Below are 13,067 nucleotides of genomic sequence, written 5' to 3'. Positions count from 1 at the left end.
GATGTATAAATCTCATTCAAAGAATTGTTGACTGGTTTTGTTGTCCAGGCAGGGTCACATTTTATAAATCTTTGTCCTGTCGTACTTAGACATGATTCTTTAATGCTGGTCTCCATTAAGTAGCTCTGTCTTATCAATTATACATGTTTCACATTTGACACACTGTTTATGGATGTGACCTCTTTATGACCCAGTGAACCCATGACCCTTTCAACAGACATCTTTATCATTTTAATGTGTGTTATATGCTATAAATATGAATCTATATATACTTATTAAGTGTTTTATAGATATGTATGTACAGTACTATACAGTATATTCCTATGCCTTTTGTTTTATGATGTATTTGTTTCTAAAATAAAAGTTATTTTGTGGAATGAACATTGGTTAAAAATTTAGTAACATTCATTTTAGTGCCAAAAATTGGCCTTATACAAACTTTACATTTGCAAAGGCATAACTAAATAAACAGTATTTTGGTCAAAACATTTGTGGTTACAGAAGGCAAAACTTGTTCTCTATCCTCTGAGCTGGAGCAGTGGAGACCCTGTGGTACACACTCATGCACAGTATACTACTGGGATACTTCACCTTGGGACGCCTGTGTGCCAGAATCCATCACAAATGGGGGTGAGAGGAGCATCACAGACCAGATGGAGAATGAAGCCACATGTGGTACTGGGGTGCAAATGCGGCAAGTTACCTGCAGAAAAGCTGGAAATGGACAGATTGCACCAAAACGGTAAAGAAACATTCAAAATGCTGTAATTTAGATTCATTGTTTCTAGTAAATTTTTACAGGTTTTTAAGGTGATTGTAATGGGATATTATGAAAACGTCTTTAGAATAATATGTAAAGTGAGATCCGTGATCCAAAAAATATTTGTTTTCATCATTTACTCAAACCTGTATCACTGTCTTATGCAGAACACAAAATAAGATATTTTGAAGAATGTTGGTAACCCAACAAAAATTGAAAGTTTAAATGGAAATTCTCTCTTATGTCACATTTTTCATGCGAACAAGCCCTCAGTTATTAAATCTGTATTCACTTAACTTTAGCTGTCCTGAATCATCTCGTCCTGAATCGATCCGGTCTTGTGCTGTTCCTTGCCAAATTGACTGTGTCGTCACACCTTTTAGTGAATGGAGCCCCTGTCCCACTTCTTGTGTACCAGGTAAACCTACAATCATCTCTACCATCCACATTTGTGCTCCTAATTTACTCTCCATTGGAGCTGAGCTCCAGGTTTGAGGATTGACAGTGAAGTGAAGTATGTGGTAAGAGTGTCAAAAAGCAGAGAAATTTTCAACTTTATGCAAATGTGAGATTGAAACATTTGGCGACAGGCAATCACTGTGAGATGTGGGCAGCGATGTCTGTCAAAAGTTTTGGGTTTATTCATGCTTACATTACATCATTATATGTTGGTTTCTTTCAATCAGATTTTAAATTCAGTCTGTGTTATATCGATTGGGTTTCTTATTTGCCGCTAAACCTCAGCATCTGTAGTATAAACACAGGTGAGTTTAAAGGGATAGTTCACCCAAAAAAGAAAATTCTGTCATCATTCACCCTCTTGTCATTTCAAACCTTTCTTTCTTCTGCAGAACACAAAAGAAGATATTTTAAAGAATGCTGGTAACTGAAGCGCATTCACTTCTAGTGTATGGACGCAAAACCAATGCATGTGAATGGGGTCCAGTTACATTTACATTTACATTTAGTCATTTAGCAGACGCTTTTATCCAAAGCGACTTACAAGTGGGGTAGATAATGGAAGCAATTAGGACAGCATAAGTACAACAAAAGCATAAGTGCAATCAAAAAGAAGACTAGTCTCATATAGCCTAACACAGTATACGGAACCATTCATACTTTTTTTTTTTAAGAGTAGAGAAGAAAAGAGTCAGAACAGATCAGTCAGATGTTGGCGGAAGAGATGTGTTTTCAGGCGTTTCTTAAAGATGGCTACAGAATCTGCAGATCTTGTAGCAGTGGGCAGATCATTCCACATAGGTGGAACAGATCCGGAGAAGGTGCGCGAGAGAGATTTTCTACCTTTATGGGATGGCACCACAAGACGTCTTTCTTTGCAGAGCGTAGGGATCTGGCAGGTACATATGTCTGCATTAACGATTTAAGATAAGTTAACAACATTTATCAAAATATCTTCTTTTTAAGTTCTTCGAAAAAAGAAAGTCATGCAGGTTTGAAATGACAAGGGTGAATTTTTATTTTTGGGTGAACCATTACTTTAATATAATAAATGTCTTCAAAATGTGTTTTGGCGGGTTCTCATTTTGCTATTGCAGATTTGGACTGAAAGTTGACATTTTGCATTTTGTTGACAGTGTGAATTTATGCAAGTTGTCAATTCGCACATGAGTCACTAAACATAATCTTTACACAATATCCTGTTATCCAATATCATTTTTATTAAAATGAACTGAATGTAAAAAGTAATTTTTACGAACTGATATTCTATTTGATCTTCTCTCGTACACTAGTGAATGACACAGCCTCAGCTCAGTCACGCCACAGGATTATTATCCAGAGACCTGCTAATGGAGGTCAAGAATGTCCAGACACTCTTTATGAGGAGAGAGAATGTGAGCCGTCCCCTCTGTGCCCACTTTACAGGTAAAAAACGAAATATCCTTTTCAATACAAACATTATCAAAGCACACACAAACAATCAACAATGACTGGATATGACAACACAATCAATTTCACAAAATGTTGTAAAACATTAACCGGGTGAGTCAAACCCTAACATGTGTTCCTGCGCAACGATGTATCCTGGCAGATGGCAGACCCACCGCTGGCATCAGTGCATTCTGGTACCCGATTCAGTGAGACAGGCTGTGGGCGGTCCCACAGAGGCATGCGGGATGGGCCTGGAGGTAAGAGGTAAGTGACAGATTTAATTTTTGATTTGGAAAGTTCTGTGAGGGCTGGTTAATGATACCAGGTTTAGTTTCTTGTTTCTCAGCTGCCTGAAGAAACTTGTGTGTATAGACAGTCGCAAAATGTCAGTGAGCATCTTTTAGCCATGTTTGGCTGCCTGTGGTGTTACACCTGACATCTCAGTCCCCTTTTAAAATCTCCTGCTGAGCCTTCATGTAAATTTAAAAGCAAGTCCCAGCCTATCACGACACAGCGGGATCTTTCGAAGCGCGTTTCAGCATCCCGCAAGTACACACAGTAACCCTAGCAACCAAAATTTTGATGGCATCTACAATTCAGAGCAGTTGGCACGGTGTTTGAGACCAGCTTCTCTACATCAGTTTTGGAAATACCGGCTTTAAAACTCGATTCACAATTCATCATAAAATTCATTATATCTTGACATGAGCACACATGAGGAATAAATCGGTTTTTCTCTCCGACTGTCTTCTCATCTGTAGATGTGGCGTGCGTGGATGCAGATGATGCTCCAGCAGATATGGCTGACTGTTTGAGGTGGGCAGGTGTGATGCCTGAACAGGTGAGGGAGTGTCAGGTGCCATGCAAAAATGAATGCACCTTCACTTCCTGGAGCAGATTCACCCCGTGCCAAGGCTGTAGAAGTTGGCGCACCCGAAACCGTTCTTTGATAGGTACAACTTGCATTCACACAGGGTCCAAATTCATTTTTGGTTGCCCGTTACAAACCATAAAAGTAGTATTTTAGTTTACTTTATTCATTCATATAGCATCTTGACACACAACTCATGTGCTCAAATTGCTTCACAAGCATGACAAGTAAGCTTTGTACTTGCTTTTAATAAACTTACTTTCCAGTTACAAATCATTTTTCTCACATTTGGCACTTGTACAGTGTTTATTTGGCTCTTATAACACATCCAAACTTTCTGTGTTTATCAAAATTGTCTTCATCCATCATCACTTATCCAACTTCCTCTCTCATTTCTCTCGTCTTCACCCGAATTCTCAGGTCGCAGTAAGAAACGCTGGCGTTGTCAGCAGCAGGAGTTGATTCCTCTCCAGGAGAAAGAAGCTTGCCCCTGTTCTGAATTTCACGCCAAGCCTTGTGGTCCGTGGTCCCCCTGTTTGCTCCCTCCGACAGCAAACCAGGCTGAACATCCTTTCATCAGAGCAGTTTACCAGCAAGGCCAAAAGGCAGTCCAGGACTGGCGAGTTCAAAGAAAGAACAGCGAGTGTGGGCCTGGAAAGCGCTACAGAGCCCTCGCCTGTCTGGATCACCAGGGACGACTAGTGGAACCAGATCACTGTAGCAGCTCTGGTGATTTAAACTTTTTGTATTAATTAACACCGTGTCTACACTGGGCGTGACCTGACACGACACACGGTTTGTTTGAAAGGGTTTATTGTGGACAAAATAAAAAATTTCAATGGGTTTCAATGCGTTTGTAAAGTCCTTTGGTCGTGTCGCATCGCACCGGTCGCATTTGCTAAAGACAGGGTGTTACTGTATTTATGTATAGCTGGTCTTAAGCTAAAATGTACAGTCTTGGAAAAAGAAAGATATTTGGAAGAATGTCAGTAACCAAAGAGATATCATCCCTCATTTACTGCCAAAATAAATACTATGGGAGTCAATTTTCTCTGTGTTTAGCAGAACAAATACATTTATACAGGTTTGGTACAATTTGAAGGAGAGTAAATTATGACAGAAAATAACATGAACTAAAAGCATAGGTTTGGTCTCATTTGAAAGCAGACACTTGGCAGTTTATTTTCAAGTCAGAATTATTTAGCTATATCATAATGAAAAAATATAACTTAAAAGTACATTTAAAAAAATAAAACGTATCAGCCTTCCATTAGAGCACTGGCAAAGCTTGGTGCTAGCAATGCCAAGGTCTTGGGTTTCATCTCAAGTTACTTAGCATCTGCCAAATCTAAAAATGATGAGAATGAGAATCATGAATAATATGTGACCCAGTCTGTGAAATTCAGGTTAAAGTCACAATCTAATTATGAGATCAGAAGCGTCAAAGTAGTACTCACATTTTTATTTATGAGAAATATGATAAATATTGAAATTTAAGATTTGATTGACCTTATGCTTTTCTATTTTGCACAAAAAAGTACCAGAAGTTGCCTTTTGGAACATTAAATTAGGTCGTACTGAGCCAATATTAAAGATAATTTTTTCACCGAATGTGAAACATTAAATAACAATATTGTTAAATCTGGGTTTTCAGAGACTGGGTTATGTTTCATGAACAGTTTAACTATATTTAATTGTATCTATGTTGTTACAGGCTATGAAGAGGAAATGTGTCATGTGCCCTGCTCTACAGACTGTAAGCTGAGCGAGTGGTCTCATTGGTCCACCTGCAGCGCCTCTTGTGGTGGGGGTGTAAAAGTTCGCTCTCAGTGGCTACGAGAAAAACCTTTTAATGGAGGCCGACCCTGCCCGCAACTAAATTACAAAAATCAGGTGAGAACTGACTTCAGGTTTTCCTGACTTGCATTTTCATACATTTTAAGGAATTATCAAATTTTATGATGATTATAAAAACTTGTTGTAAAACTACACATGACCACACAAGCGTGTGTGTGTTCATTTCAATACTGTATATATGTAAAGATTCGCAGATAACTTAAGCAGTAGATGTGAGTCACAGAGGACATGAAAGAGTGTGTATGAAAACCCGATTCATTATTCATTTGACCTCGCTTTTGGCTGTTCCCTGGGCTTCCCACTTTCAAGCCTTTTCACACTGTTTCTCAATCACGTTGTGTACTACAGTAAGTCAAGACTGTAGAGAACAGAGGTCTACTGGGACTGAAGCTCTTATCCTTTCAGCTTTTCCTTGTGTTCAACTCTCTTTATTTTAAATTCCATCAGGGCAGGTGTAGCAAGAATTAAAGTTTCATGAGTCTGAACTGAAGTCTGAAAGTGTTTCCTTCAGCTCACTTTCACTCATAGAAATGAAGCAGGAAATAACCTGCCCTACCTGAAGTTCAGGGTGAAAAGTTAGACACTAATGAAAAAACTTTCTCTTCTTTTCTTTTCATTTGTTTCTCTTTACTGTCCTGTCCTTTTTTACTTATTCACTTTACCTTATTTTACTTTCCCTTTTTCATTCCTTTTCTTTCAATTTTTTTCTTTTTTCTCTTTCTTTTCTTTTGTATTCCTTTCTTTATTACATTTTTTCCATTTATTTTCTATCTTTTAATCCTTTGACTTTTTCTTCCTTTCCTGTGTTTCACTCCCTCTCTTTTGTGGTTGGCCACTGCTGCTTTGAATGTCCACAAAGGCTCAGGTGAGTACCCAAGTGTACCCATTTGCTATTGTGAATTCTTGTCTGTGCATTGACATGTTATCATTTTACTTGCCCTAATGCACATATCTACATATAATTCTATAACTAAACTCTGTTGTGTTGTATGTGCTCAGGTGTCTGAGGTGCTGCACTGTTACTCTCAATGCAGTCAGTATGTGTGGGTTGCAGGCTCCTGGTCCATGTGCATCATAAACCCAACAAACACTAACAACACTACAACGAATACAACAGAAGGACAGCCTGTCTTCGGAAATGGCCTGTGGACCCGCAAAATCCGGTGAGCTCATCGCACCCAGCCCTTAATCATCATCCCCTAAAGTCATCAAAATAGATCTAGTGAGCGTCACCGCTAAACTATCTCATAAGTCAGCGTTCAAAACAGAGCAGAGGTCACATTACCTCTTAATGGATTCATAGGGGTCAGAACTCTGAAAAGAGTAGTGAGGTCAGAGAGGATGATGGGATACTATGGAAAACATCATCTGAACGTTGAATATTTGGGGGTGTTTTTTGCTTTCGCCATCACAGAGTCATTTTTTCTTTTTCAGCCAAGTTTTAGTCTTGACACTTCTTTTTCCCGACTGACAGCTGTGTTAAAAGGGATGGACAGAACCCGGACGAGAGTGTGGATGACTCACTGTGCGACCAGGAGGAGCGGCCAATCACAGCTGAGACCTGTCGACTGCCATACCCCACCCACTGCGTGACATCGGAATGGAGCCAATGGACCAAATGTAGTGTGGTCAGTTAAACTGATGTACAGATAAACATGGCTGATAAATAGATCATTTTATGTCAGGATGGAGGTATGGCCTGTTTGTTGCAACATCTATATGTGTTTCTACAGGACTGTAATGATGGTGATTTAAGGTGGAGGAGCAGAACTATATTAAGATGGCCAGAAGGAAATCATACCTGTCCTGATCTAAACCAAACTCTACCCTGTAACAATATGACCTGTCTCAAATACTCATACGTATATTCAGGTAATGCTAAAATGATCATGCTTACTCTTCTACTTAAAGTCACCATGAAATCGAACAGGAAAATTCTGTATGTTTTTACACAGTGTTGCATGAATTATTTCAAATGATTCATCCGTGCACACCATTATTCAATTTAGACTTGTAATCTTTAATGAAAAACATTAAGCTCCTCACCCCCTTTCAACAACAATCACATGACGTAAGCGACAAAAAAAGGTAGGACTATACTGACTGTCCAATGGCCAGGCATTTTAAGCTCTTGCCTCAAGGCCCAATTTACAACAAACCAATAAAAAAGGGAAGGGCAAAATAAATCCCTAATTTCAGAAGCTGTTTCAATCGGATATATAAATCATGATACGGAAAAGAAGTCAATCGTAACTTCCATTACATGGTTACTTTAAAAACACTTCACATTTACAGATTCAATTTACTGCTAAAAAAGTTCAAGACCACATTATAAATTGAGTAAGAAATGTTGTGTTTTTTTAGCATTGTTCCCACAATTACGGTTAATCCAAAAATATGCAAGACATTTTCTAAAATAATTAAGTATAAGGAATAGAAAAAATCATTGAAGTAAAAAATAGATGTCAATGGAATAGTCCCTACTAAGATAAAAAATGTGTGTGTGTTTTAAAGACTGGAGTAGCTGTCAGATAGGTGAAAATGCAGTATGCGGCAGGGGGATTAAGACTCGACTCCTGAACTGTGTCCGCACTGACAGAAAGCTGGTGGAACTGAGCATGTGCAAAGAGGTGCTCCTTCATCTTTCATTTATAACACAGATTCACCAAAACTTCTAACAATGCACTTATTTTACCTTCTCTTCTCTTTTCTAGTTGGGTCCTTCACGTGGAAAGCTGTCTTCCCCGTGTGAGGTGGGCTGTCCTGTAAATTGCCTGCTCACAGAGTGGTCCACCTGGTCAGAATGTTCGCACACCTGTGGAAGCCAAAGTATGATTGTTATATAATAATTATTGTGTTTCCATTCGATTCCATGGAGAAAGATCCAGACAAATAAATTGTCATTCCTAGCTCGCTTACTCCCTCAGGGCAAAATCACTTTAACATTTTGGTAACTCCTTTAGTAAATCTATGGGATTTCATTATTAGTTATTGACCTTTAGATTAAAATCATCTGTCTGTTCGCTTACAAAAGTCACAGCACACCTCTCCACAACAAGACCCATGATGTCAAGTTAAGTTTAATATCTTGTATTAAGCCTTTCGTACAAATCCCTAACCCTGCGTGCGAGCAATAATAGCAGGCAAGCATCACTAATAATATGTCCCATAAAAATGAATCTAGTGTCTTTGAGAAGATAACACCCACTTGTGAGCTCTGTCATGCTTCTTGGAGCCCCGTCTCTCTTTCCAGCTATTGTTAGGGCTTTAATTAAAAGCTTTAATCAGTCTCATTTATCTCAATTCAAGGCCCATGAGTAAACCGTTCCCTGAGCTCGTATTAAGCCTAACCATGCAAACAGTGCTCGTACCTTAGATCCTCATCCTGTGTGTATACTTTGCATCTGCATATGCCAATGTTTGTGTATGCGTGTGAATTTTCCAGGTCAGATGACACGCACCCGGATGGTTTTACAGTCTGCTGGAGAGGGAGGGCGCCCGTGTCCGTCTCAGCTCTCGCAGACTCGCTCGTGTCCCATCAGGCCCTGCTACAGCTGGAGGCTGGGGGACTGGAGTCCATGCAGGGTGGAGGTATTGATTCGGCCATTTAGATGGAAAAACAGCCTTTACACTTCAGGGACGTTGAGATGAGAAATAAACATCAATATTGAAATGTCTTTATCCCTCTGTCATTCACTCCAGGGCGCTGACTGTGGTGAGGGTGTAAGTCGGAGGGAAATGTCCTGTGTGGTGCACTGGGGTTCTCTCTCTGGTCCTCCTCAGCCTGTCCCTGTAGAAGACCAGTGGTGTGTGGTACATTCCCAGAGTAAAATCAGTGAGATTGAGTTACAGCAGCCCTGCACGATCCCTTGTCCAGGTTTGCACCTGTAACACATTTGTACATAATATCTTGACAATTTGGCAACTATACAAAAAAATGTCACATTATTCTATTCTTGATGAAGATATTAAATATAATTAAGGATATAGTGGTTTAATAGTGATGAATCAGCAGCTTTGTTAAGCACACTTGTTTTTAATAGCTCCCCGTGATTGTTCTTTTCCATCTCGTACGTCAGGTGAATGTCACTTGAGCCAATGGTCAACGTGGAGTTCATGTCAGCTGCTGTGTTTGGATGGCCTGAGTTTTGAGACTTGGGGTCGACAGGCTCGTTCTAGAGCCGTAGTCACGCAGGTGGCTGAGAACCAAGATACATGTCCCAGTCAGGTTTATGAGACACAGCCATGCCAAGGTATGAAAAGAAGCCGATACAGAGATATCACATATCTGGGTTTAGGTTTTCCATACCTAGGAAAGCCTTACATTTTGGAAAAGCAATGGAAAGTTTGATTTCTGTAATAAATCTAAATTTTGTAATACGGATTAACAATGAAAATAAGTCTCTGCAAATTCAACATCTAGAAATGTTTTCATATGAAATCATATCCAATAGTGTTCAGAAAAGATAAACGAGTAATGTTAATTCATTTGTCAAGGCTTCAGAACCATGCACACATTCACAAAAAGCATTGCCAATTTCAGAAACATACAATTTGGGGATGAAAGCTTCTTTTTGTCCCGAGTATACCTTTCCTTTGCAACACCTGCTTTGAGTGGGTTTGTTGACAGGTATTTGTGAAGTAACATTTCTCCAGATCTAAAATATGGAGAGCAGAGTGAACCGTTCTCTCTCTTCACCTTCACAGATGCACAGCTGTTGTTTTGCAGACCTTATTTTCTGTCTGTCTGCCTGAGAAAATAGCTTCCAAGACTGAGAACTGAAAGACAAGATGTTGTTTGGCCTCTAAACACTAAATGCACTGTAGTGTATTTGTGTCTGTCTCCAGGTGGGACCTGTCTCAGTTATGAATGGATTACTGGTGACTGGAGGCATAACCGCAGACTGGTGTGGTGTCAGCGTTCTGATGGAGTTAACGTCACAGGTCGTTTACATTTTACCATTTATTGTTGTGTAAAGATGTATTGTGCAGCACATAGCTGTGCTACTACGGTCATTGTTAAAGACGAGAATAAAAAAAGCTTGTTCACTATTCAATCTTTCTTTACATTAGGAGGCTGCATCTCCCAAAACAAGCCCTCTGCTGTGAGACAATGTCATCCTCCATGTATCAAACCATTCTCTTTCTGCACACAGGTAACATTTACAGATCATATGGATACATGCTCTTAATCATTATTGCACAAATTCATTACAAACATAGAAGGTTATATTATTTGACCTCAAAATCATAAGATAAAAACAATAAGGTAACTTGCTAAATGGAAAATTATGTAATACCAGATTTAACATTCGAAAGTCTTCTCGTATTAAAATGAGCCACGACGGACACTTACCTGTGTTATCAGCTGACTAAATTCAATATAGGCTACATCTGTTTGTCACAGTTAGTGAGTAAATATGTTCATTATCGCATGTACAACACTGCACATTTCACAATCTGAGCCATGAAAACTTGAGTTTCTGATTTTCAGAGTGGAGTTTGTGGTTGTGAGAAAGGTTTCACAGTGGTCATGACCTCTCACGGTTTCCTGGATTACTGCACCAGAACTCCAGGGTTGGATCACAAGAAAGCAGATGTGAAGAGGAGTGCGAGGCATCCTAGACCAGAACATGCTCGAAACAAGAACCAAATCAATGATTGGGCACTGCATCCCCTTGGACGAGGTACTACAGAAACCATGTGCTCTATCAGAAAGATTGTTTGATTGATGGCTACTAGTCAAAAGCCAGTTTTCCCACATCATAACGGCAGTCTTTAGCGACACAGATTTGGCCTTGATTTGATTCTAAATAAAAAAAGAAAACTGACCTTCGTTTGCGTAATTCTAAACAGGCACTGCTATTTGTGTCTCCTTATTGTGATTGACAGATGGGCGTGTAAAGCTGTGGGTTTATGGGCTGATGGCTGCTGGGTTCGTCCTGATTCTCCTCCTCATTCTTATGTCCTTCCTCTTGTGGTAAGCTTTCTTTTACCTGACACATAACAGATGGTTATAGGCATTCGATTGATGGATATGTACGATACATGAGTTGTATTAGCTTGTTCACAGATTTAATGTGTAATTGTAGGCCTTCACGTAGCATTCCTACTTTGTAGACTATGTTTTTGCTTGATTTGATACTTGTTACAAAATGTTTAATCCTTCCTCATTTGCAAGTTGCTTAGGATAAAATCATTAAAACAACAGATTTAATAGCTATGTTATGCCCTCTAGTGGTTAAACCTGAAACAACATGTGCCGTGTGTGTCTCAGCTTGTGTTGTTGATTCGTACTCACTTTTTTTGTGTGTTTCAGTAAAGACACAGAGGGCAGTCCCAGCAATTGTCCTCAGAAGGCAATGTCTCTGGCATATGATGGTGATGTGGATATGTGAACTCTTCCTAACTGTGTGTATGCAATACTGAAGCTATCTCAAATCGGTCTGACTATGTTTAGTCCACAACATGGATGTTTACAGTACACAGGCAGAGCCAGACAGAGATGTTGTTGATGTTTAAACACAGCAGAAAGAACTAAATTACATAACTAAAACGGAATGTGTCATGCGTCTGTTGTGTGTTTGTGTGCATTGATGAGCGCGGACCTGTGTGTGCAGGTGTGTGTCTGTATGCTGTATATGTGTTTTAATGTGTAATGCTTGCAGTTATGGGCCCACATGAAACTTACTGTACTTCTGCAGAAAGTTCATCATATTTCAGAAGAAATTTATTATTTATAAACTTTTCTACAAATTTGTCCCTTTATTGTTAGTATTATGATTAAGTCTAATTTTGTTTTACCACTAAGACTGTAAACTCTTTTCAAACTTGTTTAGACACATTCCATACAATTTGACAAACTTGTCCTGTACATGTTTATGATCTCTAAAAGGGGTTTCAGTGATGCACTATGTTAGTGCCAGCTTAAGTGGCATATTTATTTATTTGTTTTAAAACTATCTTAGCATTTGAATAACCCTTGACCAGCCATGAAGTGTTGAACAATTTTATACCCCTGATAAGAAGTTGAAAGAATGCCTGTGACATGCTCTTTTTTTTTAAGTGTATGCTGTAAATATTTTCTATGTGTCTTTGAGCGCTTTATAAATAAACGTAAATCTTTGAAAAAGGCAGAGAATGTCATCTTTTTGATGCTTGTGTTGTAAGAGAAACCTCAACCTGGCAAAATGTACTGTTTGGACGCGAGTTAAACATGCTTGATGCTTTATATGTTTGTCATGATTTTACTGTGTGGGCTCTTTAACTTTCCTTAGTCTTCGCAGTTCTTGAACAGTGCTGTTGTCATTTCTTATCAGTATCAATACACCGGGCCAACTTTCATGAGCCAAGTCCAGATTGTCATAGTCCTCTCATGAATTGTGATTAGTATGCACATTTGCAACAGCAGATGAGATCAAATGAGGAAAACGCAGGTGTGATGAAACTGCATGAATACGTACGAGCCAGTAGGTGGCAGTATGACACCATTAGAAAAGGTAGTTGTCTGTGGTTTGTGAAAAATGAGCAAAAATATCTTGATTGAATTCTTTGTGTTTTGGAAAGGATCTGATTTTTGAACATTCTGGAGATTTAACTGCACAAGTTAATTTGGAGATTTTCTTTTGCACAAGTAGTAGTCCACATTACTGGTTTGCCACATTCAAAGTCTTCAGAAGCAATGTATTA

At 39.1% G+C, this 13,067-nt stretch overlaps 1 protein-coding gene across 1 annotated transcript in view; it reads left to right on the top strand.

Annotated features, from left to right (window-relative positions):
- The window catches only part of thsd7bb (thrombospondin, type I, domain containing 7Bb), a 39,535-nt gene extending 27,031 nt beyond the window's left edge, over positions 1 to 12,504 (top strand). Inside the window, exons 9-28 of the mRNA XM_056735561.1 lie at positions 502 to 742; positions 1,063 to 1,178; positions 2,512 to 2,644; positions 2,811 to 2,914; positions 3,412 to 3,603; positions 3,942 to 4,250; positions 5,236 to 5,414; positions 6,378 to 6,541; positions 6,853 to 7,006; positions 7,112 to 7,250; positions 7,893 to 8,008; positions 8,093 to 8,207; positions 8,824 to 8,969; positions 9,081 to 9,255; positions 9,458 to 9,631; positions 10,227 to 10,322; positions 10,452 to 10,534; positions 10,873 to 11,065; positions 11,271 to 11,358; positions 11,698 to 12,504. Coding sequence (XP_056591539.1) covers positions 502 to 742; positions 1,063 to 1,178; positions 2,512 to 2,644; positions 2,811 to 2,914; positions 3,412 to 3,603; positions 3,942 to 4,250; positions 5,236 to 5,414; positions 6,378 to 6,541; positions 6,853 to 7,006; positions 7,112 to 7,250; positions 7,893 to 8,008; positions 8,093 to 8,207; positions 8,824 to 8,969; positions 9,081 to 9,255; positions 9,458 to 9,631; positions 10,227 to 10,322; positions 10,452 to 10,534; positions 10,873 to 11,065; positions 11,271 to 11,358; positions 11,698 to 11,776 — 2,996 coding nt within the window. The 3' untranslated portion in view covers positions 11,777 to 12,504. The remainder of the gene's footprint in view (positions 1 to 501; positions 743 to 1,062; positions 1,179 to 2,511; positions 2,645 to 2,810; positions 2,915 to 3,411; positions 3,604 to 3,941; positions 4,251 to 5,235; positions 5,415 to 6,377; positions 6,542 to 6,852; positions 7,007 to 7,111; positions 7,251 to 7,892; positions 8,009 to 8,092; positions 8,208 to 8,823; positions 8,970 to 9,080; positions 9,256 to 9,457; positions 9,632 to 10,226; positions 10,323 to 10,451; positions 10,535 to 10,872; positions 11,066 to 11,270; positions 11,359 to 11,697) is intronic.
- The last annotated feature ends 563 nt before the right edge of the window (positions 12,505 to 13,067 follow it).

This window comes from Triplophysa dalaica, chromosome 21, assembly GCF_015846415.1.
Source record: "Triplophysa dalaica isolate WHDGS20190420 chromosome 21, ASM1584641v1, whole genome shotgun sequence".
In the NCBI taxonomy this organism is placed as follows: Eukaryota; Metazoa; Chordata; class Actinopteri; order Cypriniformes; family Nemacheilidae; genus Triplophysa; species Triplophysa dalaica.
This window is presented reverse-complemented; position numbering and strand designations above follow the sequence as displayed.